This window comes from Schistocerca americana, chromosome 3, assembly GCF_021461395.2.
Source record: "Schistocerca americana isolate TAMUIC-IGC-003095 chromosome 3, iqSchAmer2.1, whole genome shotgun sequence".
Taxonomy (NCBI): Eukaryota; Metazoa; Arthropoda; class Insecta; order Orthoptera; family Acrididae; genus Schistocerca; species Schistocerca americana.
Window position 1 is genome coordinate 886,740,837 of NC_060121.1, and position 25,629 is coordinate 886,766,465.

Here is a 25,629-nt window from a genome sequence, read left to right on the forward strand (position 1 = left end):
GTTGTTCGTAATTGACATCTATAATTTAATTGACGGCCTTTAAGTTTGTGAGATTTATCGTGTAACCGAACTTTGGCTGGTGCCTTTCAGTACTCATGTGGATGACCCCACACTTTTCATTACTTAGAGTTAATTGCCACCTTCCGCACCTTACAGATATCTTTCCTAAATACTTTTCTTGTTGTTTTTGCTCTCCTGATGACTTTTCTGGACAGTAAATGATCTAAGACAGCTGCTCAGATTGTCTCCTAAATCTTTTAGGAACATTAGGAATAGTGTTGGACCTACAACATTTCCTTGGGGAACGTCCGATATCACTTCATCTGCTTAATGTTAGGAACATGGCATACTGTATCAATAGTAACCTCAGATATTTCGTAAATTACGTTGTTATCTGTAATGAAACACTACCTAAAAGGAGCTGTATAAATATTACATCTCTATGAGATTTCTAAGTGGTACAAAGATTGGAAACTTGCTTCAAGTGTAGTCAAACCTATAACTGTGTACTTCACAAAATTAGAAGGAAAATGTATACGCTAACTACACCAGTAAGTAGTAATTAAAATCATTTAATTCATGCAAACTCCTAAATATAACAATACGGGGAGACATGATATAAAACGATCATAAACTCCCGCTCGTAGGTAATGCCGGTACCAGACTTCTGTTCATTCGTGTTGCTGTTGCTGTTGTTGTGTTCTTCAGTCCAAAGACTGGTTTGATGCAGCTAAGCCTCTTCGTCTCCGAGAAACCACTGCAACCTACATCCCTCTGAATCTGTTTACTGTATTCATCTTTTGCTCTCTCTCTCTACGATTTTTACCCCCCCCCCCCCCCCCCCCCATGCCTCTTTCCGCTACTGACTAGGTGATCGCTTGATGCCTCAGAATGTGTCCTACCAACCGATCCCTTCTTTCAGTAAGGTTGTACCAAAACTTTCTATCCTCCCCAATTCTATACAGTACCTCCTCATTAGTTACGTGATCTACCCATCTAATCTTCAGCATTCTTCTGTAGCACCACATTTCAAAAGCGTCTATTCTCCTCTTGTCTAAAGCGTTTATCGTCTAGGTTTCTCTTCCTTATATGGCTACAACTCCACACAAACACTTTCAGAAAGGACTCCCTGACACTAAAATTTATACTCGATGTTAACAACTTTGTCTTCTTCAGAAACCTTTTCCTTGACGTTGCCAATCTGCATTTTATGTCCTCCCTACTTCGACCATCGTCAGTTATTTTGCGTTCCAAATAGTAAAAAAAATCATCTGTTAGTTTAAGTGTCTCATTTCCTAATCTAATTCCCTTGGAATCACGAGATTTAATTCGACTACGTTCCATTATTCTCGTTTTGATATTGTTGAAGTTCATTTCATATCGTCCTTTCAAGACACTGTCCATTCCGTTCATCTTCTCAATTACAATGTCATCTGCAAACGTCAGAGTTTTTATTTTTTCTCCGTGGAGTTTAATTCCTGCTCCAAATCTTCCTTTTGTTTCCTTTATTGCTTGCTCAATATACAGATTGAATAACACAGGCGATAGGCTACAAACCTGTCTCACTCCCTTCTCAACCACCGCTTCCCTTTCGTACTCCTCGACTCTTATACGAGTAATTGCAATCTGGTTTCTGCACAAATTGTAAATAGCCTTTCGCTTCCTTTATTTTACCCCTTCACCTTTAGAGTTTGAAAGAGAGCATTCCAGTCAACATTGTCAAAGCTTTATCTAAATCTACAAATGCTAGAAACGTAGTTTGCCTTTGCTTAACCTATCTGTTATGAGAAGTCGTAGGGTCAGTATTGCCTCGCGTGTTCCTACATTTCTGCGGAATCATTGGTAGGACAGAGAAAAAAAAAACAGTGCATCTACAGTAGAGATGGATTACAAAACAACTGAGTGACCCATAATAGAATATCGCTCAGGTGTGTGGCACCCATACCAGATAGGGCTAGTAGGGTATACTGACTGTATACGGATAAGGGCAGCGCGTATTGTCTCTGGTTGGTTTTACACACGATGCAGCGAGAACACAGAATGGCACACGCTTCAAGGTAGATGTCAAGAATCTTGGGAAGCCGATAGTCGGTGTTTCAAGAGCCAGTATAAAGTGAGGAATATAGGATTATACTACAATCCCGCACGCGTCGATCCCGTAAGGACTGCGAATACAAGATCAGACAAACTACGGTGCTCACAGAGTAATTTAAGCAGTCATTCTTCACACACTCCATACATTACGGAATGGGATGGAACCCCAACAAGTGGGGCCGGCCGCGGTGGTCTAGTGGTTCTAGGCGCGCAGTCCGGAACCGCGCTACTGCTACGGTCGCAGGTTCGAATCCTGCCTCGGGCATGGATGTGTGTGATGTCCTTAGGTTAGTTAGGTTTAAGTAGTTCTACGTTCTAGGGGACTGATGACCACAGATGTTAAGTCCTATAGTGCTCAGAGCCAGCCCAATAAGTGGCACAGCGGTAGGTACCCTGTTCCATGCATTCCACTGTGATTTGCAGGGTATAGACGGAGGTGTAGATGTATGTGTAGATGCATAATGGAGACTCCCAAGGCACACCAATGAGACACGTTGTAGCACCGATATATTGTGATATCCTGCCACAGAACACGTGGAGGCAAAGCAGCAACCAGTGCAACCCTCTGACAAAGGAAGGGCGCCCTAATAAAATTTAACCATTACTTTTGGTACCACATTAGCTTCGTCTTTAGATTACGAGTCGACTGATATTAGTCACGAGCTGATCGGCCGAGTAGATTACAAGTCGAGTTAATTAACTGCCTATTAAATCATATGAAATGAATTTTCCCCAGCAATTACGTACCTCCGTGGCCTTGGCTAAACAACATGACTCCGGGCTCGTGAATATATTATAATTTTCTGACCCCTAGTTTTATTAATATAAAATTGGTACAACATGGCATATTTCTAGGAGGCTAAAGGAGTCGTTAGTTCGAATCTCAGATCTTCCTCGCCGCCGGCAGGGCCACACGCCGTTTTTGCGGAAGACTTTCTATTCCAGGTGCACCAACTGTGAGGACGCCAAGAGTGCTTTCACGGGTCTGAACGAATACGCGAGAGGCACACCTATTAGGCTGGTCAAGGAGCATCTCTCCTTGTCGGCGGAGGTGGACGGTGCCGTAGGTCTTGGAACCCTAAAATGACGGGACGCGCTCTCGACACCCCAGTCGAAGCCAGTTCTTACAAGGAAACCCTTTAAGTGCGAGGTCGCAAGTTCAATCTTTACTAAGGCTCATTTGAAAGAGTTGTGTTAATGATCATGCGAGGAAAAATATTAGCTGCTAGTGACTCACCTCGTGCGTCAGGAGGGCGACACAAAATGAGTGTCCGAGAGACGAAGAGATTAACCTTCCACGGAATGTATGTGTTACACTACACAAAATGGACATCGTCGACATTCAAGAAATCTTCAAAACAAACCATTAATTTGCACCATGAACACCGGTCAAACAATGTAGCGCCGCAGTGATCTCAAAGATTCGCTCCATCAAGATCGAAATGATAATTAAGTCAAGACCCTAAGCTGTCGACAGGCGTTGATATACATCAGCGGGGACAGTTAAAAATGTGTGTCCCGACCGGGATTCGAACCTGGGATCTCCTGCTTACATGGTAGACGCTCTATCCATCTTTTTTTATCTCATTTAGTTCTATATTGTCAGTTCAATTTGTTCGGTGCTGACGTCATATGACACCCGTTCAGGTTCTTCGTTTATCCGTTCACTCAGTTTTTTATTACAGAGGGTAGCTAAACCTCTGACCGAGTATGCTGAGCTGCCGTGCCGGCTTTTTTTTTTTTTTTTTTCATTATAGCCATCTGAGCCACGGAGGACACAGAGGATAGTGCGACACTGCAGGGATTTGTCCCTTGCACGCTCCCCGTGAGACCCCCATTCCCAACTTAATGTCCACACACTACATTCGTAGTGGCCCTGCCCATTACACTCATTACTCGCGGCAGACAATCTTACCGAGTCTCGTAAGAGTTCGGGCAATGCATGTGCATGCAGCACATAAGAAGGGCAATGAACAGTTAGCCTTAACTATATGAAAATGGTATCTGTTCTTTAGGGCATTAGTGTAATGGGCAGGGGCACTACGAATGTAGTGTGTGGACATTAAGTTGGGAATGTGGGTCTCACGGGGAGCGTGCAAGGGGTGTGCTCGGTAGCTCAGATGGACAGACCATCTGCCATGTAATTGTATTACACTTCTGGCCATTACAATTGCTACACCACTAAGATGACGTGTTACAGACGCGAAATTTAACCGACAAGAAGAAGATGCTGTGATATGCAAATGATTAGCTTTTCACAGCATTCACACAAGGCTGGCGCCGGTGGCGACACCTATAACGTGCTCACATGAGGAAAGTTTTCAACAGATTTCTCAAACACAAACACCAGTTGACCGGCGTTGCCTGGTGAAACGTTGTTGTGATGCCTCGTGTAACGAGGAGAAATGCCTACCATCACGTTTCCGACTTTCATAAACGTCGGATTGTAGCCTATCGCAATTGCGGTTTATCTTATTGCGACATTGCTGCTCGCGTTGGTCGAGATCGAATGACTGTTAGTAGAATATGGAATCGGTGGGTTCAGGAGGGTAATACGGAACGCCGTGCTGGATCCCAACGGCCTCGTATCACTAGCAGTCGAGATGACAGGCATCTTATCCGCATCTTATCCGCAACGGATCGTGCAGCCACGTCTCGATCCCTGAGTCAACAGATGGGGACGTGTGCAAGACAACAACCATCTGCACGAAAAGTTCGACGACGTTTGCAGCAGCATGCACTATCAGCTCGTAGACCATGGCTGCGGTTACCCTTGACGCCGCATCACACACAGGAGCGCCTGCGATGGTGTACTTAACGACGAACCCAGGTGCACGAATGGCAAAACGTCATTTTTTTGGATGAATCCAGGTTCTGTTTACAGCATCATGATGGTCGCATCCGTGTTTGGCGACATCGCGGTGAACGCACATTGGGAGCATGTATTCGTCATCGCCATACTGGCGTATCACCTGGCCTGATGGAATGGGGTGCCATTGGTTACACTTCTCGGTCACCTCTTGGTCGCATTGACGGCACTTTAACAGTAGGCGCTACATTTCGGATGTGTTACGACCCGTGGCTCTACCCTTCATTCGATCCCTGTGAAACCCTACATTTCAGCAGGATAATGCACGACCACATGTTGCAGGTCCTGTACGGGCCTTTCTGGCTACAGAAAATGTTCGACTGCTGCCCTGGCCAGCACATTCTCCACATCTCTCACCAATTGAAAACGTGTGGTCAATGGTGGGCGAGCAACTGGCTCGTCACAATACGCCAGTCACTACTCTTGATGAACTGTGGTATCGTGTTGAAGCAGCACGGGCAGCTGTACTTGTACACGCCATCCAAGCTCTGTTTGCCTCAATGCCCAGGCGTATCAAGGCCGTTATTATGGCCAGAGGTGGTTGTTCTGTGTACTGATTTCTCAGGATCTATGCACCCAAATTGCGTGAAATTGTAATCACATGTCAGTTCTAGTATAACATATTTGTCTAGTGAATACACGTTTATCATCTGCATTTCTTCTTGGAGTAGCAATTTTGATGGCCAGTTGTGTATTTGATTATTATTGTGTCTTGATCTGCAGCAAGACGAGTCTTCGCAGTTTCTTAACATAGTTTCTTAACTTTTTCGGCGAGCAGTTACCGTTATTCACGTGTAACATCCTACCTGTCATTTAACGTGTTGCCTTCAAACACTATGTGCAACATCGTATCAGATTTGCCTGTTTGTTTTCTTCGTTTGTGGCTTCCCCTGTTGTCTCTTTCTTGATCAGTTAATCACTAAAACCAAGCCAGACGTGATGGAGCCTGACGGCGGCCGCGGCCGGGACAACAGAAGAATCACAGGTGAGATTTAATTTCACCAGTTCAGAGGGGCATAAGAAAAACGGACAACTAAATTGTTCATTGACCTTCGTAAACCCCCACCACCAGCCACAATGTGAAGATGCGTGACTTCTACCAGCTGTAAGTAAGACAGGTTCATGACGAAGACGTGACTAGTGCGTACACTTACTGAAAGCACGGTTACAAACAGCGCTTTTTCAACACGCCTGTTTCGTTACGTTTGCAGGACTACAAGAATTTCGTGTCGCCGTACCATCTCCAGCTCGACCGCGTGCAGCACCTGAGGAGCTTGCTGATTGAGAGCGGCCTCACAGTGAAGACGTGTCGTGAGGAGAATGACTTCGCCTTCTCCTCCCCACACCAGCACGAGATTATAGGTACCATCTACACCTGCTTGTGTCGATCAGTCTATTTCTAAACGTTTTTCCTTGGCGCTGCATGCACTCTTCTCTATATTGTTTTTTCCTCTTCATTTCTTGATAGCTGTGACATTGCATTAACGCTAGTTGATCATCAAGTATTTTCTTTCCTGGCCTGCCCTTGCTTTTCTCACCCAAAAAGTTTACTTCCAACTAATTTTTTTAAAAATGAATTCCTATCAGCAACCATCTGAGACCTACAGCTGAATGGAGGGCTACTCTAGGGTTACCCACACATCACAATCTTTGTCTGCTAGCGAATAACGTCACTCCTGCATTTTTTCTTATGTCATCTATCCGCCTTCCATTAGGTTTTCACATCGGAATTTTTGTAGGTCTTGCAATTAAGCATGATTAACCTTGGTCTGTCTACCATAACTCGCCTCACTACATGTTGCTCACAGTCATAGCCACATCTTACATTCCACTTTCTTTTTGTGTGGATTCTGGATGGTACTTACCGTTGTACCACGACAATGCAACCCATCAGTCATCTGTGCCAACTTGTTTCAGAAGTGTGCAAACGTTCAACTCGCCAGTCTTCTCTTTTCTTTCAAAATGTACTTGTAAAATGACTCTGCCTAGCTCTTTGCCACATTAATTCTGTGTAGCCGCACATAGTATGTCTCTCGGAGGACGAGGACTTTGCCTCGTCAGAGTCAATCAGCGACCTTAGCGCAGATTACAGTTTGAGAGAGATTAGTGTGTCGAAGGGACGCCATTCTGAGCTAACTTTTTGTGTTTTACGGACATTGGTCTAGTGTTTCACTTATTTATGTGACATGGCTACATGCTCCTTGCGTGAACCACGTTTTCGACTCAAACGTAGCTTACATTTCTTGCAGAATATATTAATTTTTAATTATGTTTCACTTGGAGCAATTTCTAGCCTTGCATGTTTATTTAAATTCCAATGGACCACAGTATTCCTTTGTCTTAGGATCGGAAAAATGGGCCCACGTGGATAGAGATACCCAGTTGTGGATCTCACATACGTGAACCCTTGTGCAAATCAGTCCCTCTTTCTCTCTCAGCTGTTGATAACAACATTATCTTGCTCATACTATTTCTTTGCTAGTGCAATAAAATTACGAACTTGATGGATTTTGAGTACCTTCTGAAGTTTGCACTCATTGATTGAGACTTGCCTTGCATGTGACCAAAATACTTGCATATTAGATCGTCTTTATAGGAAATGTCAGCATTTGTCTACTCACTATGTTTAAGGTTCCCTTTGTGCGAGCATGAAACAATGTGGTTTTGCTTATTCTCGAATCCGTAGTCAGTAACTCATGACACTTTGTCCCATTTGACGGATTTCTTGCTACATTTGCTTCACGTAATGCGCGCTCTTTCTTACCGCCACTCACTACGCTTTGTTCTACGTAATATTTTCAGCTCCACGCTAAGTACTGCTGGTGCAGCTGGTTTCTGAAAGTAGTTCCGCCGGCAGCAACGACTACAGATCGGCCATCTGTGTAATTTCATCGATGATTTTTAGGGTTTAAAAATTCATTTACTTCGTTACTTAGATTCAGATCGCACAAACCGCACTGCACGAGTCTTCATCTACAAATGCTTCAAATGGCTCTGAGCACTATGGGGCTTAACATCTGAGGTCATCAGTCCCCTAGAACTCAGAACTACTTAAACCTAACTAACCTAAGGACATCACACATATCCATGCCCGAGGCAGGATCTGAGCATGCGACAGTAGTGGGTGTAACCACTAGAGACAGTTCGAAAGCATTCGACGAAATTGGAACATGTACACAGCGACAACGGATGTTTATGATTTTTCGGCCCTCCCATATCGCGCGCACCCTCCTTTGGCCCGATCTTGTAGGGGTTCAACACTGACACATGCGTGAATAAATCATCAAAGGGTCCGTCTAAGACCCGCGAGTTTGGCAACAACCTCGGTATCACTCTAGTATCTTTGCTGAGCGCTTTGAAAATCTACCAGTCAGTCTTCGACAACCGTTCGTTGGTTAGTTGATCTGGGAGAGGCGACCAGACAGCGAGGTCATTGTGCGGTGCGGCATGTTACTTTTTACCGCCCTGCCAGTGTCCAGCAATGTTCATTTGTCTAGCTAAAATCTGTAGTAGAAAATACTAGACCACTACTGTCTATTGTAGGTCGGAACATACATAGAATTGTCCGGTAAACGGGATTTGTTGGCTACCTACTGAAATAAAAGTTTTAACTTGGCAATGTAAATTTTCAGGTGTATTTTTATGATAAAGATCACAGTTAATACTGCCATGTCCGTACTAAGTGGCAACACAATGTAAAGTTCACACACACACCACAATCACACACGTAGCCAGTTTATGGTATTTACACCCGTTGCTGAAGTTAATAGAGTTCACCAGATCGTTTAGTTATGAAAATGCTCGCTCATATGTTGTGCACTCTGCTCTACACGTAACATCTGTTCCAGTCTTAGATCGCACAACACGCCACGCGGCTTTAACTAACAGTCAAGAGCAATAATTTTGATATTCCATCCGAAATTCCACACGACTTCCACTATATCATTCACTTAAATACACTTTGTACTACTTCGCGAACTCGTAATTAGCATTTTTCCGCGATTTTACAGTACTTTCGTCGGAGCTGCTTTGAATGAGATGTTACTAGTTCTAACCCTCAGCCTCGACCCCCCCCCCCCCCCCTAGATCACACCAAAGGCTTTGTTCCCATCATAGATTGGCGCGAGCCTGCATTTTTCTGATTGGCTGATATCACAAACAGCAAATCAGGTTGCAGTATTATCCCGCGCTAACCCGCGCTTTACTTCAATGACCAATCATAGTAAAACATTTCTTTTTATGGCAATTGCTAAATAAATAAATTTAGAAAAGTATCAAATATAAAATTACTCCTACTGAAATTATCGATTAATTTGTGTTCTACACACGATTTATTAGTACCATAAACTGACTGCACATTCAATTTTAGTAAATCCCCAGTATAGTTTAACTGGCACTTCGTGAATAAACAAAACAATTTTCATTTACTTCTGTTCTTCGTCACTCATACAACACTCACACTGCTAACTACTACACATATAAAACAATTATAATTATGCAAATACATTAAATATTAATCAAACATAACTTTACAACATTGTTTTGACTACGACTGCTAGCACTGTCCGTCAACTGCTGACCTCTACCGCCGATATTAGTACAACTACGTGCAGCTCTGTAACTCACGTCCATGTCAGCTGGTGACATCTGTCGATGACTCATGCCTATAACGATATCGTCCGACACATGTGACAGGAGCGATGCGAAGGCGCTACGCCTCAATTGGTCCTTTCGGATTAGGGAAGGATGGGGAAGGAAGTCAGCTGTGCCCTCCTTTCTGTAGTGTCCTCGGTCAGCAGGAAGGAACTAACGATCACGTTTGAGGTCACTTTATTAAACTAAAACGCCTTCTTCGCGAGCACTAAGTTCCAAACTCTAGAACAGCAAGAAACAATAATTCTGGTGGTGGCAAAAGCCAACTAAGAGTACAAGACAATGAAAAGAAATAATAACCAAAATACTACGCTACACAATTTACAAAGTGGCGTTACGCCCAACAAGATACAACTTTCCATGGAACACTACGGCGAGTGTCTACTGGGCAAGAGCCGGCGTAGGTATTGGTCGGAACTGTTTTGACTGAATGTACACGCTGCCGATCTGACTATGCTGGCGTGCTTACATCACTGATTCCGCGGAGTGCTACTCTTATTTACATTAGATCCAACTGGTTGATCTGTGTCACATGCCTTTGCACGAAGTAGTGCCGTGTTTATGCGGAAAGTCTGTTGAGGTTTACATCCACTGGCGATATTCTAATCTGAGCTCTTGAAGAGAGCCGGCCGCGGCGGACGAGCGGTTCTAGGCGCTTCAGTCCGGGACCGCGCGACTGCTACGGTCACAGGTTCGAATCCTGCCTCGGGGATGGATGTGTGTGATGTCCTTAGGTTAGTTAGCTTTAAGTAGTTCTAAGTTCTAAGGGACTTATGACCTCAGATGTTATGTCCCATAGTGCTCAGAGCCTTTTGAACCATCTTGAAGGGAGGTCAGTAGCCCACCTTGCTTGTTTGTTGTGCGGGGCATCTAACTGATAAGGGGCCGAAATGGCACTTTCAAAGGAACCATTTGCTTGAAGCGACTTAGGGAAATCATGGAAATCCTAAATCAGGATGGCTGGACCCAGATTTGAACTGTCGTCCTCCCAAATACGAGTACCTCGCTTGGTCGACAACCGTTCAGCAGAGTGGTGCTACACTGCTGTTCTAGCGCCTGGGGGCAGGCAAAACCACCTGAGGTGTGACGAAAGGGTTGTCTGCCCTCAGGCGATAGAACAGCAATGCAGCACCACTCTGCTGAATGGTTGTCGAAGACTCTGACAGGTACATTTTTAAAGCACTAACAAAGGCGTATGGGTGCCACTGAGGGTGTTGACGTTCTGGAGGGAGGGGGGGAGGTCTTTGAGGGAGTCTTTGCTGCTTTATTCACGCATGTGTCAATATTGGAACCCACTGTGATCACGCCGCTGGAGGGCTAGAAATATGAGGGCTGAAACAGATTAAACACCCTTTCCTGCTTCGGATCACGTCCGAACTTTGTCGAATTGTTTTGAATGGTCCCTAGTGGTTCCATCCTGTATGCCAGAGCAAAAACTGCAATCGCACTACACTCCAAAGCGGTTAGATGACGTTCAACGGGGTTGCAGCCCCAAGATGTTCTTAGATTGGGATTGAATCGTCTTGGGGGGGGGGGGGGGGGGGGCGGGGGTGGTCAGCAATGTCGAATTTGTCAAGAACGCCCTCCTGTTGCTCATCACACTGCAAACAGTCGTTTTCGACTGCGATATCTGAGGGAGTCAATGCCCTGAATGAAGGGGTGTTAAGCGTTCTCGCTTCCCGCGCCCGGGTTCCCGGGTTCGATTCCCGGCGGGGCAGGGATTTTCTCTGCCTCGTGATGGCTGGGTGTTGTGTGATGTCCTTAGGTTAGTTAGGTTTAAGTAGTTCTAAGTTCTAGGGGACTGATGACCATAGATGTTAAGTCCCATAGTGCTCAGAGCCATTTGAACCATTTTGAAGGGGTGTTTGACTGATGCCCTTTATGCCACCTCTTAGGGCCTTTTCGTATGGATTCTGAGCGGCAGTGTGTCTGACATGTTTTCCTCGTCTACCCACAAGAAAACCGCCTGATTTCAACCCTGGGTGTCGCTATTCTGATCTCTATCGCGGAGGCCTCAAAAGAAGGGGTGAAATGTGGGTAGGAGGAAATGTGACGACCTTCCCATCGTGTGACTCGTCCACCATCACAGAAGAAGGCTACAGTCACTTTTGAGCCAAATACGGAACGTATGCGTCGCAACGGGACACAAAAAGTGATATTTTAACTGCGGTGCACAGTGTTTTTATCGTGAATCTCTCGCTCATTGCAAGTCCCAAGCAACAGGGGAAAAGTCAAGTGATTCCTGTATAGAAGAATGTAAAAAGAATAGACCCGCAAAATTACTGACCATTATCCTTAACATGGTTTTGCTGCAGAATTGTTGAACATATTCTCAGTCTGAATGTAATAAATACCCTTGACACAGAAAAGTTCCTGTCCACAAATGAGCACAGTCTGTCAAAGCATCAATCGAGTGAAACTCAGCTTTATTTGTAAAGGTCTGTCTTGATCACACAAATTTTACAGCTCATAATTACCGGTGTCAGGTATTGCCATCTTCAGATCATAAAATATTCTGATGTAGGTATGAACGTCAAAATCTGTATATGTAGGCACATAGTAAAAACACTTACTGTGTAGCTACATATATAGATTTTGACATTGATACCTATATCAGAATATTTTATGATCTAAAGATAGGACTAGCCGAAACCGGTAACTGTGAATAATAAAATTTATGTGACCAAGACGGGCCTTTACAAATAAAGTGCAATAAAATGATTGCGGACTCATTTGCAGACTTTATGTCTTCCATTGAGAAACTCAGTTTGCCCTTTTCTCGCAGGATATACTGCGAAGCCTAGATGAAGGGCAACAAGAAGATAGCATATTCGTAGATTTCAGAGAAGCGTTTGACATAGTGCCCCATAGCAGACTGTTAACAAAGGTACGAGCATGCCGAATAGGCTCCCTGATATGTGACTGGCTCGAAGACTCCTTAAGTAATGGAACCCAATATGTTGTCCTCGACGGCAAGTATTAATGAGAGACAAGAGTATCGTCAGGAGTGCTATTATTCTATGTATAACAGGTGTAAAAGTATGAAAACGGAATTCCCCTGCAGATGGTGCTAGCCGTCAGTGTAGGGCCCGTGAGACCGCGTCTGCAGCGCCATCTGCTTCCTGTAACGGCTGACGATGAATGTCAACAGACAGGAACCCAAGTTGCATACATCGGTATCTATTTCAAACCCGTAAACATGTCGGGTTTTGTGCTTACGAACTACGGTTTGCGGACAGCATTGGTTTTCTGTTACCATTTGAAGAAAACTACTGCAGAATCCCATCGAATGCTTGTCGAAGCTTTCGGCGAACATGCTCTTGAGAAAACATAGTGTTTCGAGTGGTTCAAAAAATTCTAAAGTGGTGATTTTGATGTGAGAAACGACGAGCATGGGAAACCACTGAAAAAGTTCTAAGACAACGAATTGCAGTCTTTATTGGATGAAGATGATATAACTCAACAGGAACTCGCGGAACAATTAAATGTGACGCAGAAAGCCTTTTCTCTTCGATTGAAAGATATGGGAAAGGTGCAGAAAGTGAGAAAATGGGCTCTGCATGAACTGAATGAAAGACAGCAAGCAAATCGAAAGACCACTTGTGAAATGCTGCTCGCCAGATACATAAAAAAGTCGTTTCTCCATCGAATAGCGACAGGTGATCAAAAATGGATATCTTTTGAGGATCCTAAGTGTGGTAATTATGGGTGAATCCACGAAAACCATCGATATCCACTGCAAGACCAAATCACTTTGGAAAGAAGACAATGCTCTGTGTCTGGTGGGATCAGAAGGACGTCATCTATTATGAGCTGCTAAAACTTGGTGAAACCATTAACACTTATCCCTACCAACAGCAAACTATCGATTCAGATCGAGCATTTCGTGAAAAACGATCGGAATCTGGAAAAAGGCAACACAAAGTAATATTGCTCCATGATAACGACCCATCACACACAGCAAAACGGGTCAGGTAAACGATCGAGGCGTTAGATTGGGAAGTACTCAGCCATGCGGCTTGTTCTCCAGACTTGTTGGCTCTGTCCGATTGTCATCTGTTTGCATCACTGGGACACTAGCGCCCCAAGCGGCGAGAAAGCAGCCATAAAATTAAAGTTCGTTTTTAATTATTTTTCTAGCTAATAAGTGAAATAGTTATTAAATTTTTGCGTTCCAAGCATTATTAAATTATCAAGAGACATGAATGATCATGAAATACATGTAAAGACAGCTTAATATCCCTGACTCAGTGATGTTAGCAACAACTTAATTATGAAGAAATACTTTCGAATATGTGTATAACTGCAGCTTACTCCACTGACAACAAAAAAATATAAAAAACGTATTTCACACATGACAGGAATATATTTCTTTTGTTGTCCGTTCTCATTATGACAGGCATTTTCCTTGACATGCAATAACTTTTTAGGGAGTTAGTGTTTCGCACAGTCTTACACTTCATTCTACGTTCTAATAGATAAATATTTTTGTAAATGTTATTAATTTTGTTTCAAAAGCGAATGTGTTGAAGATTCTTGCCGTTTGTGACTCAAATGCACCAAAAATTGGGGAATTGGTTTCTTCTGCGTTGGGAAACAGTTTTATTGCTTTTGTTCTTTTATTATCACGACTGTGGCTTTTTTCTTCAGCTACAGTTACAGTGCCTTGTCTGCTACGTTAAATAATATAGGTATTGCATTCCATACACGTTACCTATATTCCATATTCACTGATTTGGCTGGAATCGTATCGAAGGAAATTTCACGTTTTTGAGTGGATCCACGACGCCTTTCTGCAAAAGGTCAAGTCCTCTCCTGTTTATTAACACATTTTTTGTTCTTAAAGAACATGACATTCTCCAGTAAATATGTATAGGTTACAAGAAAATAGTATATAAACTATCCTAGTGTCGTTAGAAAACCTAAAAAAAGCTAATGTAGTGCCTTCTTCTTGATGGTGCAGGTTATTGCGCTACAGACACTCCTGTTTGTAAAAACCATTCTACGGACCAATATTCTAACATTCTGCGTGGTGTCTGTTGTTCTATGTCGTGTCTCCCTACCACTTTCACGCAACGACGCTCTGAGCGTGTTTTTTAGGGAATTGACTAGTTTGAACCTGGGACCTGTTGCTGGTAAGGAGACGCCAGACCACACATGACATGTAGAGTTCAGAAGAGTTCCTCGTCAGTATTCTCCCAATTAATTTCGTCCCAACACGATATTGTTATTTTCCTGTCTTCGTTTTCATCTGGCCCCTGTGGATTTGTTTCTTCCTTCTTCTCTTCTTGTGATAAAGTATTTACTTCTCTCTTCAAGGTGCTGCAATTGTCCTGGGTCGGTGCGTCATTCCCTTTGGCATGGGCGCTTAGCTGTCAATTCGAACGTTTATCGGGGTTTGGTGGTCTTACCTCCACCTCTTCTATCTGTATTCTCTTTTCTTGCTCCGCTTGTTGATATTCGTTTCTTTGTTGATAATTTGTCGGTCTATTGGCACTCCAATACCCGTTCCGGTTGTCGTTATTCCCTCTGTAATAGTTGTTGCCGTTCCTGGGTGAATTATAGTTATTGCCATATTCTCTTCTAAATCCATAACCGGTTCTTTTTTGAGATCTATTGTCGTTTCTTGGCGCGAAGTTATCACGTTGTTCGTAATTATTGTTTCTTCGTACTCTGTCTTGTGGACTCCACTGCTTTTGCTTTCGTTTTCACGTGCGCTTCGTCTTTTTCTTGCGTCATCTTCCGAAAATATGAACTCTAGTTCCCTTAGAATACCTTTAAATGTTTCGACGTCATTGCTCCGGGACCTACTAATGATTGCTGGCATTTCAATGGTAACTTCATCGCGCATAATTTAATCAACTCTCCGTCACTGTATGGTACATATAAACATTGATTTTTCTTTGCCATTAATTCGAAAAATTTCACGGGACTCTTCTCTCCTGAATTTTCAAAATATGGATTCTGTAATAATTCGTACTTCACTCTGTTCTGTGCTTCGCTGGACCAATATCGTGAGAGAAACTTCTCTCTGAAATCTTCGTACGATCGGCATGTCGCTGCAACATTCTGCATGGTTTCTGCGACTGTTCCTGACATGTGTGCACATATAAAGTCTAATTTGTGTGCTAGCGTCCAGTGTTCTGGTAATCCTACTCGGAATTGATCAATAAAAGTTCGTGGATGTAATAAGTTTCCTTCTCGAAAGTGTTGAAATTTTCTGACTGTGAGGAAATGATCGTTGTCGTACTTCGTCATAGTTCCATATGAAATTCGCGATTCTTTGCCACTTTCGTTTCTGATCATTTCTCTCGTCGTTCTTTCCGGTTGTGGTAGATCCATTTGATATTGTCCACTGTAACTTTCGCCTACCCTTGCGTAGTATCGTTGGAGTGGTACACAGTAATTTTCTTCCATCGGTTGTGAACGTGTAGCTGAATGCTACTCTTCGCGACCTGGCTTTCCATTATCAGGTATTGGTTCGGTATCTTGTCTGGCTAACCTTGCTGCTTCATTGCACGATCCAGACTGTCTTAGAATTTCGAAACGTGTTTGTTGCTGTGCAGGCTGTCTGATTTCACGTATGTTACTTTCCGCCTGTGATTGGAATCGCAAATGCGTAATATCTTCGTTAATTGCTTGTTTTTCCGGTGCTGTTACAAATACGGATGTGGTTGCAGACTCAGTGCTTGTTAGATCCTACTCACTACGCCCTTTAATAATTATGCAACAACTCTGTTCGCAATTTCTGAAATTGTTGCTTCGTTTGCGCTTCTATTTTGACTATGCGGTTATCATATCTTTTCAGCGCTGCTTTTGTGATACGTTTGTGTAACACACTGTTTTCAACAATTTCACACGCTGTACCTGCTGCTTGTCTAGTAATTACGTTTATCTGTTTCTCTAGTTTCTTGACTTGTTCCTGGGAATTGTTGTTACGTAATGTTTTGATCTCGTCCTGAGTGTCATTACGCTTCTACCTTGTCAATGTCTGTTCTCAATTGATTGTGACCTGTTACTAAGTTTCCTATCACTACTCGAGATTCTTTTGCCTCGCCTTCAATATGACTTAGGTGTAACTAAATTTTTTTGTTTTGTTCTTTAATCTCACGCATTTGTCTCGTGGTTTCTGCAATTTGTTTCGTCGTTTCTGCATTCTGAATTTTAATTTGGTTCGCAATTTCTTTATTTTGTCTTGTCATGGGTTCCGTCATTAATTGTAATAATTCTGCCATATTGGTGGGTCCTATTGCGTTTTCTTCCGACGTCCTACGCTCTGTGTTTTCGCCCAAGTGTTGGTTTGCAACCGATTGCATTAAACTGTGCGGTGACACGTTTCTGCTCGAATTTCTTGTACTCTGTGGTGAGGGAGCTCTGATTACTTGTACTATGGGTTCTACTTATTCAAGACGCAAGTTAGAATCCTCATCGGCTGTCTCTCTACTTTCCTGCTCCTCTGTCGTATGCTGACCTAGGTTTTCTGTGCCTTGGCGTACATTATCCTCGTTATGGTGCGTTATCTGTCCTATTTCTCGCGATACTGCATCATCTGTTGTACTGTCCTCTATTGTCTATCCATCTTCATGTTGGGTCTCTACCTCAATTCGGTCAAGGTCTCGATCTGCCATAGCTAATCTTTCCGAATCCCTTATTTTCTGTTTTAAAAGCAATTCACGCGCCCCACTTCGCGTCAACATGCGCTCATACGATCTCACGCGTTTCATAAACGTTTTGCACACACGACTTAACAATCCATTCACTTACTTGTTGGGTCAGAACCAACTTGTCAACGATGTATCCGCCAATTGTGCGCTTGCATTGGAGAGAGAACTTAATTATGCTATTGTCTCTGCTAGAATGTCTCACAGTCTATTGAACACTTTCTTACTATCTACCGCTGCAGCTACTGTTTTCGACTGTTTATAACTTTAGGAAAACATTTTGTTACAAAAATTTTTCAACAAGATATTATTCTGACCTAGTTAGGCATGTGGTCGACCTTCAATCATTGTATTTTACCATCCTGGCAGGGTCGCCATTCTCTAACATTCTGCATGGTGTCTGTTGTTCTATGTCGTGTCTCCCTACCACTTTCGCGCAACGACGCTCTGAGCATGTGTTTTAGGGAATTGACAAGTTTGAACCTGGGACCTGTTGCTGGTAAGGAGACGCCAGACCACACATGACATGTAGAGTTCAGAAGAGTTCAGTGAGACTAGCGATGATATAACCAAATACTTAATGATTTCAGCGTCAGCTCCACTGCACTCCCTGTAAAAGAATCTTAATACTAACTAAATCTAGTGGAAGGGGTTCAAGGCTTTCCTATTTTTAGTTAGCTGGTAAAATAACGTCGAAAAAGCAGTTAAGTTTACCACTGGAAATTTTATTCTACTCACAAAACATTGTTTATAAATTGCACTATTGATAAAAGGAAATGTTTTAATACAGGATGATAAAAACCAACTGCGTTCAACAAAAATGTGAACAAATATTCCCTGAATGGGTCTCCAAGTTCTACAATGGATCGAAGGATGACCTATGCCATATCACATCTATAATCTAGGTTTAAATTAAGTTTCACAAAAGAGAAAACTATCAAAATGGTCTACAGTGACCCTCAATTATCTTTAATTACTTATCTAATTTGTCGTAAATTACAGTGGCTGATGTGGCTTCTCAATAATTATATAACAGAGAAATCATCGCGTTTCAGATTTTAACGTACGTAGCAAATGTGAATACCATGAGATTTAATTGACGATCGACACTAGTATTACGTAAAAAGGGGATGTAACAGATGAGACTTCTGCAGTTCTGAGTGAAGCCTTATGCACTCAAAAATGCGGCATCGCGTGCGTTCATTACCTTGTCGGTGTTCGTCATGGGGTGGCGGCCGGCACAGCTCCACGCATCTCGCCGTCTCGGAAGTAACTCTTTCCTAACTTCTCCTTACTACAATTTACCGAAGTTGGTTTTTAAAAAAAAAAACTGTCTGGCTGTGTTTTCATCTGACCAATCAGGGTCTCAATGTTAACCTTAAGCTCCGCCTACAAAAATTCTGTCTATCCAATGAGAAACGTTATACCTTTCGTGGTGGGGCAATGTTTTTAAAGTTTGCAACGTAACAGAGACGCGAAAAAGTCTCACACTAAAACTTGCAGCTGGTGTGGCCCCATTTAGTGTTATCGTAAGATCTATACTGTTCTTCTGGAGGGCTCTGTCTTTTAACATGGGCTGGGGGATAGTCCTGGCGCTTACTTTTCGTGGTGGGGCAATGTTTTTTAGGTTTGCAACGTAACAGAGACGCGAGAAAGTCTCACGCTAAAACTTGCTGCTGGTGTGGGCCTTTTAGTGTTATCGTAATATCTATACTGTTCTTCTGGAGGGCTCTTGCTTTTAAAATGGGCTGGGGGGGGGGGGGGTGGTCCTAGCGGTTACTTTTCGTGGTGGGGCAATGTTTTTTAGGTTTGCAGTGTAACAGAGACGCGAAAAAGTCTCACGCTAAAACTTGTGGCTGGTGTGGCCCTTTTAGTGTTATCATAAGATCTATACTGTTCTTCTGGAGGGCTCTAGCTTTTAACATGGGCTGGGGGGTGGTCCTGGTGGTTAGCTGGCAACGTGGGTGTCCGTCCCTTACTGTAGGGCCTTCTAGCTTAACACAGTTCTGCTCTCGGCTTCTGTTCTCCTTTCTCCCCTCGGAACTGCGTCTGTCTCACGGTGGGAAGGTATGACATGCATTTAGGCATTCTTGTGTTAGTCTGTGGTATTCCATTTGCTCACTCGTTACTCGTATTACTTTGGTTAATTTAATGTCACGATTTATTCGGAGCTATGTGACATACTACTGGATTTGCTTATCATGTCAGGGTTTTCATGGAAGGTGTTGGATTTGCCTGACACCTTACAATATAAAGAATTACGATTCGCTTTCGCTTTCACAAGATCTCGCCGAACTCAATGATAAACTTCCTGGCGCAATGGGTAACAAAAAAGAGATCGCGGCTGAATGTGATAATTCTGCGATGTTCCTTAACAATGGCGCAATTTTGAGTACATATTACTGATGTGTAATGATCTGGTCTCACATTAAACAACAACTTTTAACGTGTCTCAGTTGATAGACACAATAACACAGAAATAGGATTATGAATTAAGCAAAGAAAAGATAGTCTGAAATATACAGGGTGAGTCAGGAGGAAAGGTTCATGCTTTGAGGGGTGATAGTATTAGTGATACTGAATAAAAGCTTCATATGAACTTAATTAAGCCCTACTCCGAATGGTTTCCGAGATAGAACTCACTTAACATTCATTGTTATTTATTTTCTGTACTATCAAGCATTGTCACTGTTTACAATGAGCCACAGTAGTGTAGAGCAAGTTGAGACGAACAGTTTGAAACGTGAGTCGGGAAACTACCTCAAATTGGCCTATAAAAACTATGTAAGCTACAGAATTTGCGCGTCGAGCGAGTTTTTCAACATTCTCGAGCTCTCTTTGCACAAATCATTAATTCTAGAGAAAAAAATGAATAGGACCTTTTTTGTTAGAAATTTAATATAGTTTTCACTGGAGGGTGTGATTTTAGAGTTATTCAAGGAAAACGTAAAAAAGTGATATAAAATGTGTTCTATCTCGAAAACCATTCGGAATAGGGCACATGTCCATATGAAGTTCTTTGTTCACAATCACTAATCCTATACCATCACCCCTCGAAGCATGTACCTTTCCTCCGGACTCACACTGCGTTTATTATAAAACACTTGACTACCCTCATAACAAAAGGTATATTTGTTGAAACAAGTAACTGAAAAAGATATCTTTGTATTGACTTTAGTCCGACTGACATTAAACCGAACAGTCTTTTTAAATTGTTCCAAGAAAGGACAGGAAGAAAATAAACTTAAAGCTATATTGGAAAATGATCATACAGAGTAACTGAAATGAAAATTTACAACGTGGTGGTTGGACTCACGAAATTTGGACGATCGAACTGCGGATCCGATTCTGCCACTGCTAACATTCCCAACAAGTACCCACGATCTTAAGGAATTCCTCTAAATTCATACCAGCTGCGGGAAATGCAACAAATCAATGCACTTGTATTCGTAAACGATCTATAGATCTATGAGTCTGGAATGTCAGCTTGTGACTGTGACGTAATTGATGGCATTTCCCACACACCTTTCAATGCCTTTTCCTTTAGGTATTTCTTTACTTTAGAACTTGCTTACGAAAAAACGAAAGCAAGTAAATAACAAGGTCACATACTAGGTTGACGGATACTCAAAATAATTATTCTTAATTTCGTTCTTATAAACCACAACAGTCCAGTACTCCCTGTCTTCTTTGCTACACGCAGCGATAGTAGTGCCCCAAAATGACGGAAAATGACAATTACGAATAGGATATCGGGTGAGTGCGAACACTAACATTTAAACTGAATTGTAACGTTGTATTTACAACAGGCAGTGTGTGTAATGCCATGAAAAACTAAAATAAGTAAAAAATGAAACCACATTTGTCATTATTTAGTTTCCTCAGGATCCAGGGAGATATAAAACGACACTTTAGATGACAGCTTACTTGGGATTCTCTTGCAACGTACAGACGTTTGCTGAATAATGCTGTTTTCCTTTAATAAGATAAACTTTCTAGTAATTAATTACAAGAGGACCCAACCTTTTGCAGAAACGTGCCGAATGTCTACCCAACAAAGCGAAGTTTTGTTCGCTGCCCTTTCAGCCAAAATAGTGAATGTGGAAAGTGAGAAACCTATATGGAGTGTAAGACCTACATTATTTAACGTACCAAACAAGCCTTCACAGATGTATCTTAAGGAAATATCACGTAGACGAGATAATAAATTGCCAAAGGGAATAAAACTGTTTCCCAGCACATAAGAAATCAATTCCACAATTGTTGCTGATCTGACTACAAACAGCAAGAATCTTCAACACATTCGCTTTTGAAGCAGAGGTAATATCATGTGCGAAAATACTGGTGCATTAGAAGGTCAAGTAAAATGTAATAAAGCGCGAATTATTAGACTCCATAAAAAAATTTAAGTGTCAATGTTAATAACAACAGACAACAACAGAAATATATGCTCCTCGTGCAAGAAATACATGTTTATATTCTCTTGCTTTCAGCAAGAATCAGTGTGGTTAGGCTGTTTTTAAATGTATTTCGTGATAATCCATGTCTCTTCGTAATTTACTAACGCGTGGAACACATAAATATGAGAACTAATTCGTTAATAAAGTAGAAAATAATTATAAACAAACATTATCATTACGGCGCATATGACTGTTTTCTCATCGCCTGGAGCGCTAGCGGCGCCCAGCCGTCAAACAGTAACAACTTTCACACCATAGACTGTGCAGACTATATCTATATCTACATCTGCATCTACATGGATTCTCTACAAATCACATTTAAGTGCCTGGCAAAGGGTTCATCGAACCACCTTCACAGTTCTCTATTATTCCTATCTCGTATAGCGCGCGGAAGTAACAAACATCTATATCCTTCAGTGCGAGCACTGATTTCTCCTATTTTATAATGGTGATCGTTTCTCCCTATATAGGTCAGCGTCACCAAAATGTTGGTTGGTGACTGAAATTTGGTGAGAAGATTCCTCCTCAATGAAAAACGCCTTTGTTTTAATGATGTCCTCGTTTTCTATTATCGCGAAATGTGGGAGATAGTGCCACAGACATGATACGTGAACTTGAGTGGTAATCATTAAAACAAAGACGTTTTTCTTTGGGATAGGATCTTCTCATGAAATTACAGTCACCAGTTTTCTCCTCCGATTACGAAAACATTCTGTTGGCACCCACCTACGAAGGGAGAAATAATAAGCACGATAAAATAAGAGAAATCGGGGCTCGCACAGAAAAATTTAAATGCTCGTTTTTCACACGCGCCGTTCGAGAGTGGAACGCCAGAGAGACAGCTTGAATGTGGTTCATTAAACCTTCTGCCAGGCACTTTACTGTGAGTAGCAGAGTAATCACGATAATGCAGATGTACAAACCCTGTATCATATCAGTGACACTTTCTCCCCTATTTCGCGATAATACAAAACGTGTTGCCCTTCTTTGAACTTTAATGATATACTCCATCAGTCCTGTCTAGTAAGAACCCCACACCGCGAAGCAGTGTTCTAAAAAAGGAATGAACAAGCGTAATGTAGACAGCCTCTTTAATAGATCTGTCACATTTTCTAAGTGTCCTGCCAATAAAACGCAGTCTTTGGTCAACATTGCCTACGTCTTCCTTCCAATTTAAGTTCTTTGTAATTGTAGTTCCGAGATATTTGGTTAAATTTATTTCCTTTAGATTTAGTTTAACGGGTTCCTTTTAGCACCCATGTGGATGGCCTCACACTTTCCGTTATTTAGAGTCAATTGCCAATTTTCGCACCATACAGATATCTGTTTTAAATCGTTTTGCAATTTATTTTGCTCTTCTGATGACTTTACTAGTCGATAAACGACAGCGTCATCTGCAAACAGCCTAAGACGGCTGCTCAGATTGTCTTCCAAATCGTTTATATAGATAAGGAACATCAAACGGCCTATAACACTACCTTGTGGAACGCCAGAAATCACTTCTGTTTTACTCGATGGCTTTCCGTCAGTTGCTACCAACTGCGACCTGTCTGATAGGAAATCACGAATCCAGTCACATAACTGAGACGATATTCCATAAGCACGTAATTTCACTACAAGCCGCTTGTGTGGTACAGTGTCAAAATTCTTTCGCAAACCGGAAATACGGAATCCATTTAAAATCCCTTGTCAGTAGTACCCAACATTTCGTGCGAGTAAAGAGCTTGTTGTTTTTCACAAGGACGATGTTTTCTGAATCCGTGTTGACTGTGTGTCAATAGACCATCTTCTTCGAGGTAATTCATAATGTTCGAACACAATGTATGTTCCGGAATCCTGCTGCTTATCGACGTTAATGATATGGGCCTGTAATTTAGTTGGCGACACCTACAACGTGCTAACATGAGGAAAGTTTCCAACCGATTTCTCATGCACAAACAGCAGTTGACCGGCGTTGCCTGGTGAAACGTTGTTGTGATGCCTCGTGTAAGGAGGAGAAATGCGTACCATCACGTTTCCGACTTTGATAAAGGTCGGATTGTAGCCTATCGCGATTGTGGTTTATCGTATTGCGACATTTCTGCTCGCGTTGGTCGAGATCCAATGACTGTTAGTAGAATATGGAATCGGTGGGTTCAGGAGGGTAATACAGAACGCCGTGCTGGATCCCAACGGCCTCGTATCACTAGCAGTCGAGATGACAGGCATCTTATCCGCGTTGCTGCAACGGATCGTGCAGCCACGTCTCGATCCCTGAGTCAACAGATAGGGACGTTTGCAAACAACCACCATCTGCACGAACAGTTCGACGACGTTTGCAGCATCATGGACTATCAGCTCGGAGCCCATGGCTGCGATTACCCTTGACGCTGCACCACAGACAGGAGCGTCTGCGATGGTGTACTCAACGACGAACCTGGGTGCACGAATGGCAAAACGCCATTTTTTCGGATGAATCCAGGTTCTGTTTACAGCATCATGATGTTCGCATCCGTGTTTGGCGACATCGCGGTGAACGCACATTGGAAGCGTGTATTCGTCATCGCCATACTGGCGTATCACCTGTTGTGATGGTATGGGTTGCCATTCGTTACACGTCTCGGTTACCTCTTGTTCGCATTCACGGCACTTTGAACAGTGGACGTTACATTTCAGATGTGTTACGACCCGCGGCTCTACCCTTCATTCGATCCCTGCGAAACCCTACATTTCAGCAGGAGAATGCACGACCGCATGTTGTACGTCCTGTACGGGCCTTTCTGGATATTGAAAATGTTCGACTGCTGTCCTGGCCAGCACATTCTCCAGATCTCTCACCAATTGAAAACGTCTAGTCAATGGTGGGCGAGCAACTGGCTCGTCACAATACGCCAGTCACTACTCTTGATGAACTGTGGTATCGTGTTGAAGCTGCATGGGCAGCTGTACCTGTACACGACATCCAAGCTCTGTTTGACTCAATGCCCAGGCGTATCAAGACAGTTATTGCGGCCAGAGGTGGTTGTTCTAGGTATTGATTTGTCAGGATCTATGCACCCAAATTGCGTGAAAATGTAATCACATGTCAGTTCTAGTATAATATATTTGTCCAATGAATACTCGTCTATCATCTGCATTTCTTCTTGGTGTAGCAATTTTAATGGCCAGTATATATATATATATATATATATATATATATATATATATATATATATATATATATATATATATGGTCCGGCAGAAAACTTTACGAGACTACCAACAATTATTAGGCTGAGAAAGCCTACAGTCACATTATGATATATAATTTTCTGCACAAGTTAGAAAGTCGCCCTGTATACTAGCCCATATGCATCTGAGCACGACTTATTTGCCTTGGCCACAGAGGTTCTCGGTGTTATGACTGTATGCTCTTTATGTTGACAGACTCCTTGAAGGCGGTGATTCCGTTCACGGTGAGAATGCCTGCAGCAGTGCGAGAGACCTACCTCCAGGAGATGGTTAGTGCTTGCTACGCCAACGGGACCCTCAGCGTCGAACGTGGGGTCGGTACCGGTGGAGCAGACCTGCATCGTTGGAACTTCAGCGTATTGGTAGCGCACGCCGTGAAAACTGACTAGCAAAGGCACCAAAGTGCCTAGGTGGGCTCGGGTAGAGAACATTTTACTGTTCTGTACCCTGTATAGCACAAGTGTGTCAAGGGTATTTACACGTACTGGTATTTGGGTAATCTGTGTCTTTCACAGTATACTAAACTTGCATTTAAACTTTTTAGATTTAGGTTCTGGTATTACTAATACATCTGCATCCTACCCACTGATCGTCTTCCGAAAGCTGTATGGTATACAACTCGTTGGAAGCCTACTCTCCGACAAACCCAAAACACATCGCTTCCATCGTTTTTGTGCTGTGC

At 42.6% G+C, this 25,629-nt stretch overlaps 1 protein-coding gene across 1 annotated transcript in view; it reads left to right on the top strand.

The window, feature by feature from the left end:
* Window positions 1-25,336, top strand: part of LOC124606468 (juvenile hormone acid O-methyltransferase-like) — a 69,715-nt gene extending 44,379 nt beyond the window's left edge. The window contains exons 3-4 of the mRNA XM_047138450.1: window positions 6,175-6,325; window positions 25,143-25,336. Coding sequence (XP_046994406.1) covers window positions 6,175-6,325; window positions 25,143-25,336 — 345 coding nt within the window. The remainder of the gene's footprint in view (window positions 1-6,174; window positions 6,326-25,142) is intronic.
* Window positions 25,337-25,629: the final 293 nt, after the last annotated feature.